We start from the raw sequence: 23,653 nt of genomic DNA, 5'->3' as shown, positions 1-23,653 counted from the left end.
GAAGGTGATGAACTTTTCCCTTCATGGTTGGTGATAATTATGTTCAGCTTCGTTGTTGTTGTTTTTTTTGCAAGCTATATTTTAGAAAGTTTTATAGAACTGCTCAGCATTTCTGATCTTGTTTGTGTTAAGTAATTTTTAAACATGGGGTCATAAGTGTTTTGGGGCATTTTCATGAAGGTAGAGTTTTTATTATTTTAGAAGAAAATACCAAGTACTAATGTATAAAGAATTCTATTTTGGTCTTTATAGTATTTGTTTCTTGCTCATTGGTAGAATTCAGTACCTATACCCCAAAAGGTTTCAAATATTCCTTACTGGATTTTTTCATTCTTCTCAGGTTTTGAAAAAGCCAAACTCGAGTCAATGGAAACATACCTTAAAGCTGTGAAATTGTTTCGAAATGATCAGAATTCTTCAGGAGAGCCTGAATACTCTCAGGTATCTGCAGAGTAACCCTTGTAGTAATAGTTAAGAATGTCAGTTCCTGACCTTGACCTCCTGGCATTTGAATCCCAGCTCTACCACTTAACTTGGGCATTTTATTTAGTCTTTCTGCCTCAGTTTCCTCATCTGTGAAATAGCATAATGTGTACCTCATAAGAGTCTTTAGTGGATTAAATGCAAATTCATTGAATAGTTCCCAGGCACGTAGTAGTGCTCAGTAAGTGTTAGGTGTTATTATTTTCAAATGTTACTTGTGACTCTGTAGTTTGATTTTATTAATCTTTACATAGATTTCTACGATGGTGAATTTTATGGCAGTTTAATAAAATTTTTATAAGTTCTGTAAAGTTTTATAACATTTTTTAGTATTTAAAATACATAATTGGCTCCTCTCTGATTTTTTTCTGCTTTATGATACCCCCTCAAAATATGTTTCCATGGTGTCACAATAAACAGGGCTATTAAATAATAACACGATAGTGAAGAGAAACTTAAATTGAATTGATTATACTCCAAATAAAATCCACAAAGGAAAATGGCAGAAGAAATAGAAACATAGTTCAGGAGTGGGGTTTTAACAAAATACAGTTTCTCAACCAAGGAAAATAAAATGTTGAGTATCTGAATAATAAAGCAGAATCCAAAATTTGGTGGTTAATTAATAAGAAAAGAAAATATACTTTTTTCTGATATCTTTGGTAAGCTTTCATAACATATTCGTTTTGTTTGCCACAGAGATTTCAGAAGAATTATACATATTGCATTTCTTATGGTTTCTCATATGGTAAAAGTATAATTGCAAAAATGTAACCTAAAATATCTAATGGATAACCTGTAAATTTTGCAGTCATTTTTTAAATAACTTTATCACTGAGAAAATTAGGAGTATAGTTTAAAGGTATTAAAAGAAGGCTAATGATGAAAATACATTTTGAAATCTTGAGAAAACATCCCTTTAGGGAACTCTAAATTATATATACTAGGCTGGATACTTTTTTTTTAAGAAAAAAATGTTAATATGACAAAATGATAAAGTTGATAAATTAAGATCCGATTCTTTGAAAGAGTAGAAAATCTAAGTAAAGCACAAAATGAGAAAAGAGGTAACAGCCAATAATAGATAAGACAAAAATATATTAGAACGTATTTTTAGAGTATCATAAATTTAAAAATAGATAAAAATTAGATGGATCTTAAAATATTTTAAAAACCAAGATTGAAAAATAAGAAATGGGATTTGAATAAATTAATTATGGGGGAGAAAATTACAAAAGTTGTCAAAATATCCAGCTGGGAACAAGGTACTCAGGCCTGATAATTTTAAAGGTTTATTTTTTCAAACTTTAAAAGGAAGAATTATTTCCATATCGTTAGACTTTTTCTGAATATAGAAAAACATAGTTTGTCATATGGCCTTAAATTACTAAAATGAGAACTTAGTCACTCTTATTTATGTACAAGTCTTAATAAAATATTAGCTACTCAGCTATAGGAATGACTGATGAGATTATGAATTATGATTAAATACAATTTGTCTTAGAAATTGTTCAATTTAGGGAAAGCTACTATACAGTTTGCTGCTTCAGTAGATAAAATTAGGATCACATGGATAAATGTCCAGGCTTTTAGATAAATACTTCAGTTTGACTTTAAGTGCTATTTTTTAAAAATCAGTAATTCAGTGTTTTACATTTATTCCTAATTATTACATATTATATATTTGAAACGTAGAGCTAACCATTGCTCTAAAATTCTTATTCCTGTTTTTCCTTTCAAAGTTTGTAAGGTAATTTAGCAAAATTTTATGTTCCTGGTTGTGAAAAATGAATTATACTGAACCCTCAGAAATTTTCCAGTATGTTCCCTAGAAGCTCTGAGCTTGGCAAACGTTTCCTGTAAAAGGGCCAGATAATAAATATATTAGGCTTTTAGGGGCCATTTGTTTTCTCTTATAGCTATTCTATTATAGCAAAAAACTGTCATTCATAGTATGTAAACCAGTGGGCGTAGCTGGATTAAGCCTGCTGCCTGACCCCTGATCCAGGATAAATGCCAGCAAACTTTGTAACTTTGAGGACCATGAAAGTTAAGAAATATGCACAGGAGCCTCAGTTAGTTCTTGAAACATTGAGAGAGAGAAAAACAAGGAATTTTTGTCAACTACCTGCTAATTGAAAGGTTTTATTTACTATACAATAGATTCAATTTTTAATTCCTCTCTCTCTCTCCCTCTTTTTTTAAATGAATTTTCTTTTACTCTTTCCAAGAGGAAAATTGAGTGAAGGGGTGGGGAAGATACTCAGAATTATGATGTTTAGAACTGTATGTCAACCATTGGGACAGAAATTGACATTGTATCATTCAAGGTCTAGTCAGGAGACAGAAACCACACAATAATTCGAACAAAGAAAGTGTACTATAAAGAATTGTTTAACAGGGGATTGGAATTACAGGGAATTGTAAGAGTTAGCGAGAACATTAATGAATATGAGAATAATAGATATACGGAGTAGCCAGTACTCCTAGGTCAAAGATAGAGTGCTCAGGGAAGGCCCCAGTCTCCAGGACTGGGACCCAGACCTTGTTGGAGAGGGTGTAACTGTGCCTTATTGGATGTCAGAGAAGTCATTGAAGTGCCGCATCTTGGAACTCAGCATAAAGTTACTTTAGTAGGTTCCACAGGAAACCATTCATGGAAGATTCCTTGCTGGCAGCACACCACTGGAAGCTGCTGGGTACTGCCAGCTCAGCTCTTGCACCCTGCTTGAGCCTGGTGCTAAAGAAAGGTAAGCTCTGCTAAAGCTGGACACTGGAGAAAATTGTGCCCTGCAGGAGCCTAGGACAAACTGTGCCATCAGAACTGAGCATTGGAAAAAGTGTACTTTATAGGAGCTTAGAGCTAGAGAAAGTATGGTCTGCAGTGTCTCCCATATTCTCTACTTAGCAAGCTTAACATGTGAACTGACAAGGGAGAAATGTTTACTAAATCCTAGCTTTATTATCACAGAGAAGGCAAATAAGGATAAATTAGTAGTCCAAAGGCAATAAATTGATAGCTAGCACAGGCCTCTGGTTTGTTATTGTGCATCCAAGACAATATCTTTGTGGAGAAAAAACATTTGGGGAACCCTAATTTATATAGGTTAGACAATTGGTGTGATTGTTTGCATAATAACCTGCTAGTTTTGCTTTTAGCTAATTTTCACATTTTATATAAAAATTTAAATGGGTTTAAAATCTATGTTTTCAACATTAAAACAAGTATGAATATTCTTATTCTGCTTCAGAAAGTAATGCTTGAATTAGAGTTTGTATTTGTGAATTCTCATTCTTTCTTCCTCTTCTGTTATTTCCTAGATGATCCAGATTAATCTGAATTCAATAGTTCCATCTGTTAGTGGTCCAAAAAGACCTCAGGATAGAGTTGCTGTGACAGATATGAAAAGTGATTTCCAAGCTTGCTTAAATGAAAAGGTAGTTTACTTTATTGTTATCTGTATTTGTCATTATGCTTTTTTGTGCTAAGTAGTAAAGAACCAATAAAATAAGCTATAAACTCAATCCACTGTTATATATTATGTCATTTACCAGCAGCCCCTTCTTTTTCCCTTGTCTTCAGTGTGCAAGTCAGTAATACAATGAGTTTATTAATCCCAGTTCTCCTGAGAGGTACAGAGGTTGATTATGGCTATTTAAATGATAATTCAAATTAATTAAATTAAATAAATAGCCTCATTTTATGTGCTGAATAGCTGCGTGTGGCTGCGGCTTCTGTATTGGACAGTGCAGGTGTAGGATATTTCCATCATTACGGAAAGTTCCATTAGAACCATTCTAGGCTTTTGTGACTCTCCATATTAGGAAAAAACACATACTCTAATTACTTTCTTTCGTAAAATCTAATAAAATACAACAAAACAACCAGTGACCTCTTTGACCTTTGGAGTTCATATTTTCTGAGAATCATAATTTCAATCTTGTCAAAAGAGCCAGTAGTTGACTTTCTTTTCAGAGCCTTTCTTTCTTATAATTTCTTTACTTTTTATTGTAGAAAATTCAGAAGCATAATGAATCCCCATGTACCTGTTGCCTGGCTTCAATAATTATTAACTGCTAGCCAGTTTCATCTGCTCTGTACATACGCACAGGATTATTTGGTAGCAAGTCTTCAGGACCATTTTTAACAAAAATAAAGTCTGTACTATCTCTTGAGAACTACTGAAAACAGGATGAATAGAACCAAATGAGATCTGGATCCTGGATCCTGGGCTCATTCAGGAGATGAGTGCTTTGCTTATAAACAGTACACTCCTGTCTCTTATGCCTGTTCAAATTCGTGCTTCAACTGAACTAAAACCTACTGAATGTCACAAGCTTCAGCATCACTCACAAATAGCCAGAACCTTAAGTAATTAAATCGTCAAATACCAAAAGTCTACTATATTTTCTGCCATTTTTCTGTGTCCAGAATATTTCATTTATATTTACATGCAAATTTGTATAGGTTGGATTTAAAGGATTCCAAATTGCAACTGAAAAACAAAATGATATTGTGTCTATTCATTATGAAGGAAGTGAATATAAGCTGTGTCATGGGTCTGTGGTCATTGCTGCAGTTACCAGTTGTACCAATAACTGCAATCCATCTGTCATGCTTGCTGCAGGTAAGTTGTGTATGACCTTAAATTTTCTTTTTCTATTACTTTTGTTTTTCTGTTTCTTATATTATGTATAAGTATCAATGTCTATGTGTGATATTGAGAGACTTTCTAAGATGCTAATTAGGCCCTGAGACTAGGGTTGATTAATTTTGTTTTCGTTACACAGAAGCAAGGGTTTTGTTTTTTTTTAAACTATAACTAACATGTTTGTTAGTCCTAGATCATATCTGCTTCTTCTGTTTATTTAAAATTATAGTTGATCAGGTATTTTTTGATTATCTGCTAGAAGCTTGGCAAAGCAGTGTGCTAGATTCCATCAAGGGCGTAAAGGAACTAAAAGATTGTTAATAAGGATTATAAATGAAATAAATTATATACACAGGAACAATTAATAAAACCTGGTCTAGTAAATGTTAAATTGCTGTTCATATTTTTTGTTTGTGGCATTTAGCAATTCAGTTCATTATTATATATGATATATTTTTTTCTGTTGGTGTGTATAGTGCAGTGATGTCAGTCTATACCTTAATTTAAAATGTAAAGGCTAGTATAGCTATTAAAAATTTTAATTTATTTTATATAAAGGAAATTAGTAGAATAAATGGACAGAATGACCATAAATTAATGAATTTGGACTTTGACTCTAACCTGAATTGGAGAACAAACTGTTAAGCCCTTCTTACTTCCTGCTTTATATGAGTGAAAGAGGAAAAGAAACACTGCCACAATAAATCATTATGTTTGTTGACTGCAGGTCTTTTGGCTAAAAAGGCTGTTGAAGCAGGTCTGCATGTTAAACCTTATATAAGAACAAGTTTATCTCCAGGCAGTGGGATGGTTACACATTACCTCAGTTCAAGTGGAGTATTACCCTATCTTAGTAAACTCGGGTAAGTGACCATTTTCACATTAATATTGACATTAGTATTCAGGAGGTATTGAAGTTGCTTATTAGGACCTTTTTTATATATATGCAAAGAGAAGATGGATATTTAGAAAAAATATGGGTTAAACACAAATTACTTTTGTTTTGATTGTTACCTTGCCATTTACCACTCAATCTTTGAGGCCTTATCAGTCAGTAAACATTAATTGGGCAAATCCAATGAGCAAGGCACTGAGGTGGGTGTAGAAAAGAAGGAGACATGATCCCTGATTCAGGGTTGGAAAGAGAAGTAAAACCAAGTAACCATGACAAACTGAAAGAGATGGCACGAAAGTAGTAACTGACTTCCATGGGTTGTATAAATCAGTTCAGAAAAGAGTGAAATCTCAGAGATTACCTTTATTCACTGACTAAATTGTCTTGAGATTTTGTGTGTATGTGCAGATTGGGTCTATAATACAAAGTCCCTGAACTTGGGGGAAAATAACTTTTACATTTCTCAAATAATCAAAAAAAAGTAATTGATACCAGCTATTTTTTTTTAAATTTCTTTCTTTTCGATTGTAATAAAATATACATAACATAGAAGTCATTTTAGGCGACGGACTTGGCCCAGTGGTTAGGGCGGCCATCTACCACATGGGAGGTCCGCGGTTCAAACCCAGGGCCTTCTTGACCCATGTGGAGCTGGCCCATGTGCGCTGCTAATGCGCGCAAGGAGTGCCCTGCCACGCAGGGGTGTCACTGCGTCAGGGAGCCCCATGCGCAAGGAGTGCACCCCATAAGGAGAGCCGCCCAGCGCGAAACAAAGTGCAGCCTGCCCAGGAATGGTGCCCGCACACACGGAAGCTGACACAACAAGATGACGCAACAAAAAGAAACACAGATTCCCGTGCTGCTGAGAACAGAAGTGGACAAAGAAGACGATGCAGGAGGAAAAAAAGTCATTTTAGCCATTTTAAGTGGACAATTCTTTGACATTATGTACATTGACAGTGCTGGTAGCTTTCAGCACTCTTACTTAGACTGTTTTCATCCTTAACTGAAACTAATACTTATTTAGCAATCACTCCCCATCCCCCACTCCTTCCACCCCCTTTATCCTCTATTCTGCTTTCTGTCTCTATGAATGCACTTATGTTAAGTATTTCATATAAGAAAAATCATACAATATTTGTCCTTTTGTATCTGACTTACTTCACTCAACATGATGTCTTCAAGGTTCATCCATGTTGTAGCATGTACCAGCACTTCAGTACTTCTTTTTACGGCTGAATAATATTCCATTGTATGGATATAGCACATTTTGTTTGTCCATTCATCTGTATTTGAACACTTGGGTTGCTTCCATTTTTTGGCTGTTGTGACTAACAGTGCATGAACATTGGTGTACAAAATCTGTTCAAGTCCCTGCTTTTAATTCTTTTGGGCATATACCTAGAAGTGGGATTGCCAGTGTTAGAGGTTTGCAATAATTAACAAGCTGTAGCTCAGTTTCCTCTGATATGCACCCCCATAAGCCTACACGTCCAAGGGCATGGCGCTTCCCCACAGGTTAAATAAATAAACCACATAGAGACGGGAGTAAAGGGAAATGGAAACCTTCCCTACCTACATATCAGAGGGAGATAAAATTCCTGCAGAACAAAGAAACATCTGCTCCTGCAACATTCCAAGAAACCATAAGTAACTCCCTAACCCACTATCTTCTAGTCATTATCAGGAAAAGTTCCACCTCTGAGGGCTTCCCATTGGCCCCTGCACTTCACTCAGACCCTCAACCCCCTTCCACCAACTATCATTCCCCGGCCTAAGGAAGTTCTGTCAATTCAGGCCCCCCCTTCCAGGAGTGGGCTGAAGTCTCTCTTCAGAACCCCACCGTGCTGATGGGGAGGCTGAAGTCTGTTCTTCAGACCCCCTCCGTTAGAAGAGCTTCTCAATAAATCTTTCTTTCTCTGTAGTCATTCAGTCTTCGTGTCCCAGTAAGCACCGTATTTTCTCCCAACAGCCAGGTCGTGTGGTAATTACACATCTTTAGGACCTTGAAGTAGGCAGTTCCACTTCTAGGTATATGCCCAAAAGAATTGAAAGCTCTAGGGAAACAGACTTGGCCCAGTGGTTAGGGCGTCCGTCTACCACATGGGAGGTCCGCGGTTCAAACCCCAGGCCTCCTTGACCCATGTGGAGCTGGCCCATGCGCAGTGGCGCAAGGAGTGCCCTACCACGCAGGGGTGTCCCCGCGTAGGGGAGCCCCATGCGCAAGGAGTGCGCCCCGTAAGGAGAGCAGCCCAGCGTGAAAGAAAGTGCAGCCTGCCCAGGAATGGCGCTGCCCACACTTCCATTAAATAAATAATTAAATCTTTAAAAAAAAAAGAATTGAAAGGTCTAACAGCTATTTGCATACTACTGTTCATAGAGTTGCTCACAGTAGTCAGGAAAGGGAGTGGAATTGCCAGGTCCTTTGGGATTTTAAGTTTGGTTTTCTTTTTTTTTTTTTTTTTTTTTTTTACCAGGAGGTCTTGGGAATCAAACCCGTGTCCTCCGTATGGTAAACGGGAGCTCTATTGCTTGAGCCACAGCTGCTTCCCAACATTTGGTTTTTTGTTTTTTTTTTTTAAAGATTTATTTTTATTTATTTAATTCCCCTCCCCTCCCCCCGTTGTCTGTTTTCTGTGTCTTTTTGCTGCGTCTTGTTTCTTTGTCCACTTCTGTTGTCGTCAGCGGCACGGGAAGTGTGGGCGGCGCCATTCCTCGGCAGGCTGCTCCCTCCTTCGCGCTGGGCGGCTCTCCTTATGGGTGCACTCCTTGCGCGTGGGCTCCCCTACGCGGGGGACACCCCTGTGTAGCACGGCACTCCTTGCGCTTATCAGCACTGCGCATGGGCCAGCTCCACACGGGTCAAGGAGGCCCGGGGTTTGAACCGCGGACCTCCCAAGTGGTAGACGGACGCCCTAACCACTGGGCCAAAGTCCGTTTCCCAACATTTGGTTTTCTGAGAGAACTGCCAAACTGTTTTTTCCACAGTGGCTGCACCATTTTACATTCCCACCAACACTGTACAAGGGTTCCTGTTTCTTCACATCCTCTCTGACAAATGTTATTTTTATTTTTTTATTAGTCACCTAGTAGGTGTGCATTGGTATCTTATTGTAGTTTTAATTTGCATTTCTCTAATGGCTATTGATATTATTTTTTCATATATTGGCCATTTGAATATTGTATATGGAGAAATGACTTCAAATCCTTGACTGATATTTGAGTTGTCTTTTTGGTTTTATGTTTTATGAGTTCTTTATATATTTTGAATATTAAATCCTTATTAGATCTATGGTTTTCCACATCTTATCCTATTCTGTAGGTAGTCTTTTCACTTTCTTGCCATTTCTTTCTCTTTTTTCTTTTCTTTTTGTGGTACCAGGGCCCAGGATTGAACCCAGGAACTCCTGCGGGCTCTCAACCACTGAGCCACATCAGCTCCCCTGAGTTAGTTTTTTTTTTCTTTTTTCAAAGATTTATTTATTTAATTCCCCCTCCCTCCCCCGGTTGTCTGTTCTCTGTGTCTATTTGCTTATTTGCTGCGTCTTGTTTCTTTGTCCGCTTCTGTTGTCGTCAGCGGCACGGGAAGTGTGGGTGGCTGCACTTTCTTCCACGCTGGGCGGCTCTCCTCACAGGGTGCACTCCTTGCGCGGGGATCATGCAGGGGACACCCCTGCTTGGCATGGCACTCTTTGCGCACATTAGCACTGCACATGGGCCAGCTCCACACAGGTCAAGGAGGCCCGGGGTTTGAACCGCAGACCTCCCATGTGGTAGACGGAAGCCCTAACCACTGGGCCAAGTCCGTTTCCCCCCGAGTTAGTTTTTTCATTTGTTTGTTTGTTGTTGTTTTTTTCTGTTTTTAGGAGGCACCAGAGACCAAAGCTGGAACTTCCCATTGGAAAGCAGGCGCTTAGCCACTTGAGCCACATCCACTCCCCTCGCAAAAGTTTTTAATTTTGAAGAAGTCCCATTTATCTTTTCTTCTTGCTTATGTTTTTGGTATAAAATCTTAAAAAAACCTATTGCCCACTACAAGGTCCTAAAAATATTTCCCTATATTTTCTTGTAAGACTTTTATGTAGTATTAGCTCTTATATTTAGATCTTTGATCCATTTTAAATTAGTTTTTGTTTATAATGAGAGATAGGGGTCCACATTCATTCTTTTGCATGTGGATTTCTAGTTACCTCAGCACCATTTGTTGAAGAGACTATTCTTTCTCCATTGAATTGACTGCACACTACTAGAAAATCTACTAGCCGTAGATAGGTGAATTTAACTCTGGATTCTCAATTCTGTTCCATTGGTCTATATGCCTATCTTTAGGCAGTATTGTACTGTTGTAATTACTGTAGCTTTTTCAAGATTGTTTTGGACCTCTTGCAATTCCATATAAATTTAAGGATCAGATCTTTAATTTTCTTCAGCACTATTTTATAGTTTTCAGGGTACAAGTTTTTCACCTTCTTGATTAAACTTATTAGTAGATATTTTATTCTTTTATAAATAGAATTGTTTTCTTGATATCCTTTTCAGATTGTTCTAACTGGTATATATCCTGTAATTTTATAAAATTTGTTTATTAGCTCTAGTAGCTTTCTTGTAGATTCTTTGGGATTTTCTTTTAAGATTTATTTATTTCCCTCTTTCCCTCCCCGCCCTGCTGTTTTTGCTGTCTGTGTCCATTCACTGTGTGATCTTCTGTATCTATTTCTCTTCTTGGCTTCTCTCCTTACTTTTTCTCCTCCTAGGATTCGCCAGGATTAGATTCTGGAGACTCTGATGTGGAGAGAGGTTCCCTGTCAGCTGTGCCACCTCAGTTCCTGGTTTCTCCTGTGCTTCACCTTGACTCTCCCCTTCGTCTCTCTTTTGTGTTGCATCATCATCTTCCTGCGTGACTCACTTGTGTGGGTACTTGGCTTGCCATGCAGGCACTCGCATGGGCACTCATCTTTCCATATGGGCATTCACGCAGGCACTCAGCTCGCCACCAAGGCACTGGCTTGCCATGCAAGCACACTTTCTCGTCTTCCTTTTCACCAGGAGGCCCCAGGGATCAAACCCAGGTTCTCCCATATGGTAGGCGGAAGCCTTGTCACTTGAGCCACATCTGCTTCCCAGGATTTTCTTCATGTTGGACATGTCATCTGCAAATAGAAATAATTTGATTTTTTCATTTCTGATTTGAATATGTTTTATCTCTTTCTTTTGCCTAATTGCTTGGGCTAGAACTTGCAGTATAATGTTGAGTTAACAGTGGTAAAAAAGCTTTCAAGTCTTTCACCATTATGTTATTTGCTGTGGGTTTTTCAGAAGTGCCTTTTATCTTATTGAGAAAGTTCCCTTCTACTACTAATTTTCTCAGTGTTTTTATCAAAAAAAAGATGTTGGAATTTACAAGTTTGTTAGAATTCAACAGTGAAACCATCTGATCCTGGAATTTTGCTTGTTGGGAGGTTTATTTTTTTCTCCCCCCCTTCCGCCAACCCTGCCCTGCTGTTTTTTTGCTGCCTGTATCCAATTGCTGTGTGATCTTCTGTGTCTATTTCCCTTCTTGTCTTCTCTTCTCGTTTTTCTCCTCTTGGATTCACCGGGATTTGATTCTAGGGACCTCTGGTGTGAAAGGAGGTTCCCTGTCAGTTGGGCCACCTCAGTTCAGGTCTCTGCTGTGCTTCACCTTGACTGTCCCCTTCCTCTTTCTTTTGTTGCAACATCATCTTGCTGTGTGGCTCACGCAGGCACTGGCTCACCACATGGGCACTCAGTTTGTTGCATGGGCACTGGCTCATCATGTGGTCACTCATGCAGGCACTTGACTCACCACATGGGCACTCGGTTCACCGCACAGGCACTCACATGGGTGCTCGGTTGACTGTGCAGGCACTCAGCTTGCCATGCAGGCACTGCCTTACCACACAGGCACGCTTTCTCTTCTTCTTTTTTACCAGGAGGCCCCAGGGGTTGAAAACGTGTCCTCTCATATGGTAGGGAGAGACCTTATCACTTGAGCTACATCCACTTCCCTATAAGTTTGGATAGGTTGTGTTTTCACTTTGATTCATCCCAAGAGATTTCCTAATTTCTCTTGTGATTTCTTTGACCCATTGGTTATTTAATAGTGTATTGCTTAATTTCTACATATTTGTAAATTTTCTAGTTATCCTTTTGTTACTGATTTCTAACTTTTTTCCTTGTGGTCTGAGAGGATACATTTGTATAATTTCAGTATTTTAAAATTTATTAAGATTTGATTTGTGACCCAGCATATTGTCCATCCTGTAAAATGTGCACTTGAGAACAGTGTGTATTCTGTTGAATGAAGTGTTCTTTATATGCCTATTAGGTCTAATTGGTTAGTAGTGTTGTTCAAGTCCTCTGTTTTCTTTTTGATCTTCTCTTTAGATGTTCTGTCAATTATTGGAAGTAGTGTATTGAAGTCTCCAACTATTATTGTAGAACTATTTCTTCCTTCAATTACATCAATTTTTCATACATTTTGGGACTCTGTTGTAAGGTCCATATGTTTATAATCATTACATATTTTTGCTGGATTGAACCTTTCTCAATATATAATACCCCTCTTTTTCCCCGGTAATCTTTTCAACTTAAAGCCAATTTTGTTTGACTCTCTTTTGATTACTGTTGATTGCAATATCTTTTTCCAACCTTTTACTTTCATCCTCTTTGTATCTTTGTACCTAAAGTGAATTTCTTATAGAGAGCATATAGATGGGTCATACTTTTTCATCTGTTCTATCAATCTCTGTCTTTTAATAGTAGAATTTAATCCATTGACATTTAATGTAATGAAACTGAAAAGAGTTTCCTTTTGCAGTTTCACTATTTGTTTTCTATATGCCCGTATGTTTTCTGTTCCTCAATTACTCCATTACTCCTTTTTTTTTTGTCTTGCTTTTTTGTAGAGTACCATTTTGATTTTCTCCTTTTCTCTATATTTTTAGTTCTTAGTGGTTACCTTTGTAAATACGGTGAACCTATTAAACTAATGACAACCTAGTTCAACTAGTACCAACCTAGTTTCAGTAGTATACAAACTCTATTCTTACATATCTCCCTCCCTTCCCATTTATTGTTATTGTCTCAGATTACAAAGTATAAACTTTGAATGTCCGTTAACATAGATTTATAATGTTATTTTATACATTCTTTTGTTGATTCATATCAAAGGTAAAAGCATTTACAAACCAAAGGTATAATAATACAAGATTTTATATTTACCTATGTGGTTACTTTTACTGGTGTTTTTATTGCTTTGAGCTACCATGTAGTATATTTTAAGTCTGAAGGACTCCCTTTCATGTTTCTTATAAAGTAGGTCTTCTGGTAGTGAACACTTTCAGCTTTTCTTTATCTGTAAATGTCTTTTAATTTCTCCTTTTTAAAGATAATTTTTCCAGATATAGAATTCTTTAAAAGCAGTTTTATTGAGATATACCGTATGATCCAAAGTTCACAATCAGTGGCTTTTAGTATAATCACAGTGTTGTGCATTTGTCACTACAAAAAAATTTTAGAACAGATATAGAATTCTTGGTTGACAGTGTTTTTCTGTAAGGACTTTAAATATGTCATTCCACTGTCTTCTGGCCTCCATGGTTTCTAATGAGAAATCCACTGTTAATCTTATTGGGGTTCTCTTATTGACAAGTTGCTTCTCTCTCACTGCTTTCAAAATCTTCTCTGTCTTTTGATTTTGACAATTTCATTCTAATGTGTCTTGGTATAAATCTCTTAATCTGTCTTACTTGGAATTTGTTGAGCTTCCTGGATGTGTATATTCATGTCTTTGATCAGATTTAGGAAGTTTCCTGCCATTATTTCTTCAAATATTTTTTACTCTCTCTGTTATTTTGGGACTCCAGTGATGTGTATGTTTTGGAACATACTATCTCACATAAATCAATTCCTTTGCAAATCTGATAAATTTTACATTTTTCTGTTTTTATAAGAGCAGTCAAAAGTAATTTAGAGAATTACCTGTACTCTTCTAGTTGTATCATCTTGGAATTTTTGTCAGAGACTTTTTTGGGGTTTAAGTGGTTGAGAATGCTCAGGTAAAATACTGATTATCAAGACTCTTCAAAGGTTTACATGCAGTACAAACAACATGATTGAGAGTCAGGATTGATTGCTCAGAATACTGGAAAATGAATATATTGATAAAAGTTAACAAATACATTTCATGAATATTCTCTGAAGTAATCTTATTGCAGTGATGGAAAAGAAGGATAACATTTGTCCTTTCTTTAGTAACGCTGTAGTAATCTGACCAGTCATATTTATTTTTTTGAAATGCAGATTTGAAGTAGTTGGCTATGGATGTTCAACCTGTGTGGGAAATACAGCACCCTTATCAGAAGCAGTTTTAAGTGCAGTAAAACAGGTAATATGTGTGGATCAGGAAGATATCCATAAAAGTTTTTTTAAAATTATGTTGTGTTTTGTTGTTTAATTACAGAAAACATATATTGATATATTTTTGTAGTCTTTGAACCCGCTAGGGAAGAGTAACCTGTGATTCTTAAAAAAATTCAGTGAATCATTTCTGGTCCTTAAAACTATTCTTTGATAATGTGTTAAATTTTATTTGTTGGATTAATAGTTCTGTGCCTAATAGTAATATACTTTTTGGTTGTCTTATCCTCAGAACTATAATGTTTGAGATTGCTTATATCTGATTTTCCAAGTTTGTACTCTCTCTTGACTTGAATCCATTATGTTTGTATTGGTTTTTTTTTTTCAGGGTGATTTGGTTACTTGTGGAGTTTTATCTGGAAACAAAAATTTCGAAGGTCGTCTTTGTGACTGTGTTCGTGCCAATTATCTTGCCTCTCCACCTTTAGTGGTAGCTTATGCCATAGCAGGCACAGTGAATATAGATTTCCAGACAGAGCCTTTAGGTATCTTTTCCTTTATATATATGTGTGTATGTGTGTACTTGCACACGCTTCCCCCTGCCCTCAAATTGTTTTTGAAATGTGCTTCTTAGACCATCCATTCTTTGAATTATTTCAGGAAAACTTAAACAGTGTATAATCCTTATTCATTTATGTATTCACACAAGGAATATAAATGTGCAAGTAATTAGTTCTTCAAGCTGCTTAAGCCTGAAACACCTTGATTGCTAGATTACTTACTTGGCTTCTATGACGTGTCTTTGAAAAGCTGTGAACATTTAGAGAGAGTTACTTTTTATACCGAATAGCATATTAAAATTTCTTAACTAGGTACTGACCCTACTGGCAAGAACATTTACCTGCATGATATTTGGCCTAGTCGAGAAGAAGTTCATCAGGTAGAGGAAGAACATGTGATATTATCCATGTTTAAAGCATTAAAAGAGAAAATAGAGGTAAGCGTTTCATTTGTTTCTTAAGTAGTTTAATAAAAAATTCAAGTATTCCTTTATTTCATTTATCTTGCTTTCTAAATGGAATAAAAATATGGAATTCAAAAATCATAATTTCTAATACATAGTTTTCAGTAATAGTCATTTTGTATATAGAGTCTCTGAGAACTAAAAGATGGCTTATAGGATTTTATTTTATTTACTTATTAGAAATATATAGCAAATACTTTACATTTGGTGTCCTGAACAGTGGCACACTTCATAGAAACTTCCCTTGTTTATCACTCCCATTCAGATAGTTCAGACTTCGAAAGAAATAAGAGTAAGCAGTGACTCTCCCTCAACCCATTCCCTAGCCATCCAGTTCACCTCCCTAGAGGCAACCAGTTTGATACTGGTTTTTAATGTATATTTTCAGAAATGTTTTATACACATAACATGCATAAGAATAGAGAATATAAATATGAGAGCAGAACAAGTATTTATTCCTTAATAAATGTTTATTGAGCTCCCACTATGTGCTAGGCACTGTTCTATGCGTTTAGCTTGCATCAGTGAACAAAACAAAATTCTTATGGGTAGAGGCAGACAGTGAACTGTAAACTGTTATAAAGTGACAAGAGCTATGGGGGAAAGGTAGACGAGGGCAGAGGGGATCAGGAATGTAAAATTTGGAGAGCAGATTGCAGTTTTTTGTAAGGTGGTGAGGGTGGGCATCATTGAAAAGGTGCAGATGAGCAAGTAAGTCATACATCTGCCTGAAGAGCAAGGCTTTCCAGGTGGAGGGAACAATCAGTACAAAGGCTTTAATGAAGGAATCTTAAGTGTGGCTAAAGCATAGTGAATAAGAAGGATCGTGGCAGGAAATGTCAGAGAGGAAATAGAGGACCAGATCACACAGAGAATTATAGGTCATTATTCTTGTATCCTGAGTGAGATGGGAAGCAATTGGAAGGTTTTGAGCAGAAGAGTGTCATAATCTACTTAAAAGGATTATTCTGTGTATTGAAAATAGATTGGGGAGATAGGTTAGGAGAGAAAGGTATAACATGGAAAACCAGTTGCACGTAGTCCAAAGTAAAAGATGTTGATGGCATGGACTATTGGGATAGAGAGAAAGGTGAAATTTTGGGTATAGTTTAAAGGCAAAACCAATAGGCGGTATGTAGGACAAATATATTGAGAAAAGCAGATAAATTTTTGTTGTTGTTCCAGGGAGGTGTTAGCATTCTAATTACATCAAATACAAACTTTTAAATCCAAAGAATTATTAAACTAAGTTATACCACTTCCCCTTCTTTAGTATGTGTCTCACTGAAATCAAGAGTTTGTTTCTCTCCATGGTAACATTTTTAAAGGTTATCAGCATACCACACAACATGCCTGATCTTTCTTTAGCAACATATATAAATTTTTCTAAATTCTTTAGCCTTTTTTGGACTCTAAAAGTTCTTATGTTCAGTTTATATTGAAACTTAATTCTTAGGGTGTTACTGAAGATCTGGTGTTAGAATTTGATGAGCAAATCTTTATCCATTCTTTCCAAAAATTTTATAGATGACATTGTCTTAGTGTTTCCAAATGGAAAATGCCTTGTTTTTTTTTTTTCATTCTATTCTAAGTACTGTTTTATTCATTTAAACATTTTCATAAGCCTCTTTTCTCTCTCTCTTTTTTTAATATAATATTCACAGAAGGGAAATAAACGGTGGAATTCCTTAGAAGCACCAGATTCAGTTTTGTTTCCCTGGGATTTAAAATCCACTTATATTAGATGTCCTTCATTTTTTGATAAACTTGTAAGTACTGTTTTACTCTTTGGACTTCTGTAGATTTTTTATGAACTGAAAAACTTTTCGGAGCATTAAATACCTTCATTTTTTCTTTATAGACCAAAGAGCCAGGTGCACTCCAGCCTATTGAAAATGCCCATGTGTTGTTGTATTTGGGAGACTCGGTCACAACAGATCATATATCACCTGCTGGGAGCATTGCTAGGAGTAGTGCTGCTGCTAAGTATTTGACAAACAGAGGGTATGTACATGGTTTCAGGGTGTTTTTGTTTTATCTTCATCACTGAATAAGAGACTTCTGGTTATGCTTCTTTATCCAGTAAATAAATTATATCACAGGTGTTTGGTCATGAATGTGACACCTACCTTTGCTTATAACTTTAGAAATTGAAATCACATTTCTAAATGAAGCTCTGAAATCACTGAATCATTTTAAATGGACTGACTAGAAACCAAGATTTTGCTTTTTCATTGCTACTTCATTGACCTACCTAATGAATCCTGATCAGTTAGTTCTAATCTTCCTCTCGTTATTGTGATATAGAATTTAAATGTGTTTTTGTGGGCTGTTAAGATGTACCTGAGGGATGCTAGGATTAGTGTGCTTCAAATAAGAAGACTGAATTTCTGCTTCTTGTTACATGGCTAAAAATTTACAGGAGTAATAAATGTGAATGAAAAGCCCATTTATATAGGAGGTATAAACCTAAACTGTTAAGATTTTATTTCACTTCTACATGACTAATAATGTGGAGTTTTAGTCAGTAATCCAAGAATATTTTGACACTAAAGACAGGTTTGCCAAAGGTAGAATTTGTGGGACTGCTGCCTAATTAGTTCTTGGCTTATTTATTAGAGTTATTCACATGGCAAGATTTTAAATTCAAGCTTATATGTACTAGTTTGGATTATATATTATATACCTCTATGTAAAAGACAACATTAGAAGCTAATAAAACTTGGTTGGTGATTGTTGAGGTGCTCATGCTCAGTTGTTTCTTCTTCTAAAATGTCATTTATGCACTGACCAATCCAGTAGCAAGAATATCTCTAGCACCCAGATGATGGTTTCTAAATACCATTTCCTACTACAAGAAACCTATGCTTCTTGGAGAAATAAGTGAACTTTGTCTTTATAAAAGTTTTCCGGTTAAAAAATGAAGAAGGAATGATAGAGAATCACCATTTTGCAATCCCTAATGAAATAATTGATTTTGGCAATGATAGTGTCTGCTAATGTGCCAGAAAGTGACACCTGGGCATCATATGCCTACTAGTGAAAGTACACTCCACCTATATAGCATTGTTGCCCAAAATTTAAAACCTGAATCTTACCAGTCCACTAGATCTGGTACCTCGTTTATAAGAAATTCAGGTAATAAATGTTAACTGATACTGTAGAGATGTAGTCAGCACAATCTAGATATAGAGAACTATAAGCCAAATGACCCCATTTCTTCAGACAAGTACCAGGGGAAGAAGAAAAAGGAAGAGGAAACATAGAGATTAAAACAGACTTAAGGGAAGCTGATTTGGCCCAACGGATAGGGTGTCCTCCTACCACATGGGAGGTCCAAGGTTCAAACCCAGGGCCTCCTAACCTATGTGATGAGCTGGCCCATGTGCAATGCTAATATGCGCAAGGAGTGCCATGCCGTACAGGGGTGTCCCCCATGTAGGGGAGCCCCATGTGCAAGGAGTGTTCACTGTAAGGAGAGCCACCCAGCATGAAAAGGTGCAACCTGCCCAGGAATGGCACCAGACACATGGAGAGCTGATGCAGCAAGATGACACAACAAAAGAGACACAGATTCCAGGTGCTGCTGATGAGAATACAGGCGGACACAGAAGAACACATAGCAAATGGACACAGAGAGCAGACAACTGAAGTTGGGGGGCGGGGAAGGGGAGAGAAATAAAAAATAAATCTTTTAGGGGGAAAAAAAAAAATAGACTTCGGATACAGCAACCAAATTAATTGATGACTCTTATTCAGATCCTGATTTGAACATTGACTAGCTATTTGATATTAAATTATTGATCTTTTTGTACCATGATATTTTTTAAGAGCCTGTATTATTTTAGAGAACTACATGCAATTAAAACATTAGAAGGGAGCAGCTATATAGCTCAAGTGGTTGGGCATCTACCTCCCACATGGGAGGACCTGGGTTTAGTTCCCAGTGCCTCCTAAAGAAGACGAGCAGACAGTGAGCAGACAGATGAGGGAGCCATCATGAGGAGGGATGGGGGTAAGACAAAATGTGCAAAAAATAATAATATTTTAAAAAATGATATATCTGAGTTTACTTCAAAACTATTGAATATGGGTGAATATAGAAAAAACAAGAGAGTTGATGAATTGATTATTGTACCTGGATAGTAGGCACATGGGCTATTTTCTTTACTTTTCTACATGCTTGAAATTTTCCAAAATAAGACATTTATGTTTAAGTTTTACAACTCAATAATGTGTGATTATTTTCCATATAGAATGAACACTCATTTTCCTGACTTTCTTGTAGCCTTACCCCTCGTGAATTCAACTCGTATGGAGCCCGAAGAGGTAATGATGCTGTGATGACAAGAGGCACTTTTGCAAATATCAAGCTTTTTAATAAGTTTATTGGAAAACCAGCCCCCAAAACAATTCATTTTCCATCAGGACAGACGGTAAGAATATATGCTAAGTATTGAGGCAGTTGCCAACTGGATCAAAATTTATATTAAAGATTTTTAATTTGTTTTAACCTACAGCTAGATGTATTTGAGGTTGCGGATCTGTACCAGAAAGAAGGTATCCCACTGATTATTTTAGCTGGAAAGAAATATGGTTCAGGAAATTCAAGAGACTGGGCTGCCAAAGGACCATATTTGCTGGTATCTGTTCTTAACATTTATATTCTTAAACTTCAAGTCCTGACTATTCCCTTTGTCAGTGTCATCCTGCTAAATTTTATTTCATTTACTTGGATTTTAAGTACTTACGTGGACCTCCTGTTTGTGTATTTTTTAGTTTGTTTGTTTAAGTAATTTTATATAATAGTTTGTACTCAACCAGGTGAGGTTTTTGTTTGTTTTTGGTTGAGTTTTAATACTTTGAGTTTGTTAAAGCTACATAGGGCTTTTTTTATTTGAAGAAATCACTACAGTAGAGAAAAGGGAGAGTCTGTCTTGAGCTTTATAATTATTTATACCCATTGGTAGTTTTACTTGCCTCTTATTCATTTAATTTTCTCTGATTTGCTCCAACAGTGGTTAAAAAACTCAGAGACAGCAGATCAAAATTTTACTTTTTTTCAGATGGGAGATCATGATACCTGCCTGTTTGCCAGAAAGATATTTCTCCTAAGACTCGTTGTTGCAGAACAATTAGTCTGCTAGAGAGCATAGTCATGTGACATGTACCTTTACAGTTGTAGTTGTAAAAGGTCTGACCAATACAAAACCCTTATATAGCCTACAACGTAAACTTCATTCTTTTTGAATCTTTAATCTCTCCCTTAAAATGTAAATACTCTCAGGAGTTGTAGGAATAAGTAAAAATCTCTCATTTTCCTAATACATCAATTCTAAGTATTGTGAATATTAATTATCAGCATAGATTCATTTTTTATGAAGTTTTTTAAATCTTAGTTTTATGTTGGAGGCTTTCCTCATAATTGTTGATTGTTGGCTGTCCATTCCATCAGACATTGAAAAACTGTTTAGAAACTATGGGTATGGGCTAGGTTTGTCAATTAGTGGGACTGCCTGTGGGTGATTGGGTGATGAACCTCTTTGGTCACTGAGAGAGCCCTAAATTTTAGTATCTGTAATTATTTTCTCTGAGGCCATTCAGTTTCAGTTTCTTCAAAGAAAGAAACTTGTTTCTTGCTAGTGGGGCAAGTAATATATGCTGGCAACTTAAATACCAAGTCAGAAAAGGAAAATGGGGATCTCTTCAGTCAGAATGCAGACTTCAACTTAATTCCCCTCATTTTAGTCTGGTATTCTTCACCCACCTTTTCCCTAAAACCCAGTGTTCCTCAGTCTAGAACTATATTCTCAACAGGGGTATAGCACTCCCATGGGGCAAAAACTAGTTCCTGGGTTGAAAAAAAAATCTTAACCCTTCTTAAGTGTGAGGTATAGTTATACACAGAGTGTGTAAAGAGAAATACAGTATATTTCTGGTGGGGGGAGGACATGATTAGAGAAAAAATGTCTTTTAAAGCCTTCATGAAAAGGTTTGAAAAGACTTGATCTAGAACTTTTGCAGTTCATTCTCACCAGAGAATAAACCTCCAGTCTTCCAGAGTGGGGATTGAGCTGGAGGTCTTACTGATTCTCTTTCTGAACTTCTAGGCAATACTCTCAGTGTTCTGAGAACCTCATGAATCTGAGTCTCAAGCCTTTCCCGTGTTCTTTGTTGCAAATTGACTTTGATGTTATTGATGTTTTTCTGTAATTTCAACCTACTTCTTTGTAATTTCAACATTGCCTCAGCTAAGTCAGTTACATATTCCTATCTTCTAAATATTTGTTGAGTTACCTTGTTCCATTCCCTTTGTTCTATGAATTTGTACTATCTTTATTTGTTTATTTTATTGGCATTTCAAGAGGGAATGTTGATAAACACGTTAGAGCCACCATGTTTAAACAGAAATCCTCTTGAGTCCTATTTGAGGTCAAAGCAGCTACCCCCATTTAAGGAACTCTTAACTGTGTGGTAGGCACTGGCAGTAGCAAAGGGGAAGTCAGAATAATTTAGGGAGCTACTTAAAAATACAGACTAGTAATCTGTAAAACACTTTTGTAAATATTTTGCTGCAAATGGACCTTCAGTATGGAGAGTTAGTGATAGGTTTAAGTAGATTTTCCCTCCTTTAAAGTGCTTAACAATTTTTATAGATGACTGTGGGAGATAAAATACACCTTTGTTACAGGGTGTGAAAGCTGTTTTGGCTGAAAGTTATGAAAAGATTCACAAAGATCATTTAATTGGAATTGGCATAGCTCCACTTCAGTTCTTTCCGGGAGAAAATGCGGCTTCCTTGGGTCTCTCTGGCAGAGAAACATTTTCTTTAACATTTCCTGAAGAACTGTTTCCTGGAATGACGTTAAATATAAAGGTACCTCTAAAATTCTCAAATATATGATTGTGTCCTATGTACTCAAATTTATAGTTACAAATTGAATAAGAAACTGTTCCTGTAAATTGCCTGCTAATGTCAATTATATAAACATTATACTTTGATGACTCTCTTCCCTTCATACTTAAACCTGTACTTAACATACTTAACTAAAACAGTTAATACTTTCTGAAGAAAAGTAGAAAGAATGGATACTTAGTCTAGAATAAAGTAGACATGTGAAAGGAGTTTTGAAATCCAAAAGACTATGAACCTTGGGAATTAACAGATGCATTTGGTATAAGTAGTCCCACAATGGTTTATCTTGTCTTGCAAAATTATGAATACACACCCACTCCCATTTTTTTTTTAAAGGGTTGAGTAAAAGCTTATCAGGGATGCTATAAAGCATCTCTTTCTACAGTAGAAAGAAAATTTTCATCCTCCTTTGTGTACAATAGAGTGAGCTTGTTTATGTTTCTGGTAAACTCTTTCAGAGACGTGTTTATTGGCTATAGCTATGTGTTTGGAAAAGCTGTTTTTTTTTTTTAATAGAAATATTCAACATTCTCTTATACATACACACACTCACTCACTCATACAGGTTGTACTTAATTTCCCTAGCAAAACTTTTTATTTAAATCCATCGTGATTTCTCTCCTCTGATATTTTCCAATGCCCAGAGTTTACCTACCTCTCTTGTGCTTTACATTTCAGCAGTCATCTTCACTAAATCCAGGCGGTCCCTCTTAAACACTAACTGAACATAAAATTTCTCTAGGATTTATTCTTAAATGAGAAAAGGTCCTTGCATAATGTGCCTAGATCTGCTAGAATCTAATGATTTTAGATTCCTTGTATATAGATAGTAAACCAGAAAAGAGAGTTACCTAAGGTCACATAGCTGGTTAGTCGCAGAACTGAACTACAGGGCTCTTACATTTGAAGTCGGTGTTCCTTCTTCCATATTATTCTGCTTCTATCAACTAGGGTTTATTAAGCACCCATGTAAGGCAATTCAGTCCATTTAGGTAAACTGATAATACTGTTTAAAATTTGTATAAAATAACCTTATTAGACATCAGTTTTAATTAAGCCCTCCAAAAATCTGGCAATGTACTAGAATGCTATGGGATTTACAGAGTTCAATGGGCCTCCTATAAAAAGGGTTATGAAGTTGTCCTTCTAGAGGGGAAACAAGATGTCCTACAAATCCATGAAAGGAGTATAGAGTACACTGTTACCATTTTATTCTTATCCATATGTGCAAGAGATAGAGTACAGAGTGCAGTGTAAGGAATGGTAAGATGGCCTATTTTAGTAAATTTGACAAAATTGAAGCA

The 23,653-nt window shown here is 36.4% G+C and overlaps 1 protein-coding gene across 1 annotated transcript in view; it reads left to right on the top strand.

Annotated features, from left to right (window-relative positions):
- IREB2 (iron responsive element binding protein 2) overlaps nucleotides 1-23,653 on the top strand; it is a 76,239-nt gene that overhangs the window by 48,835 nt on the left and 3,751 nt on the right. Inside the window, exons 10-21 of the mRNA XM_058294592.1 lie at nucleotides 341-441; nucleotides 3,805-3,921; nucleotides 4,952-5,111; nucleotides 5,863-5,998; nucleotides 14,353-14,437; nucleotides 14,798-14,954; nucleotides 15,282-15,406; nucleotides 17,098-17,202; nucleotides 17,295-17,437; nucleotides 19,722-19,869; nucleotides 19,954-20,076; nucleotides 22,125-22,310. Of these exons, the coding sequence (XP_058150575.1) occupies nucleotides 341-441; nucleotides 3,805-3,921; nucleotides 4,952-5,111; nucleotides 5,863-5,998; nucleotides 14,353-14,437; nucleotides 14,798-14,954; nucleotides 15,282-15,406; nucleotides 17,098-17,202; nucleotides 17,295-17,437; nucleotides 19,722-19,869; nucleotides 19,954-20,076; nucleotides 22,125-22,310 (1,586 nt within the window). The remainder of the gene's footprint in view (nucleotides 1-340; nucleotides 442-3,804; nucleotides 3,922-4,951; nucleotides 5,112-5,862; nucleotides 5,999-14,352; nucleotides 14,438-14,797; nucleotides 14,955-15,281; nucleotides 15,407-17,097; nucleotides 17,203-17,294; nucleotides 17,438-19,721; nucleotides 19,870-19,953; nucleotides 20,077-22,124; nucleotides 22,311-23,653) is intronic.

This window comes from Dasypus novemcinctus, chromosome 3 (assembly GCF_030445035.2).
Source record: "Dasypus novemcinctus isolate mDasNov1 chromosome 3, mDasNov1.1.hap2, whole genome shotgun sequence".
Classification (NCBI taxonomy): Eukaryota; Metazoa; Chordata; class Mammalia; order Cingulata; family Dasypodidae; genus Dasypus; species Dasypus novemcinctus.
The sequence above is the reverse complement of the archived record's forward strand: the minus strand, read 5'-3'. Positions and strand labels throughout refer to the sequence as shown.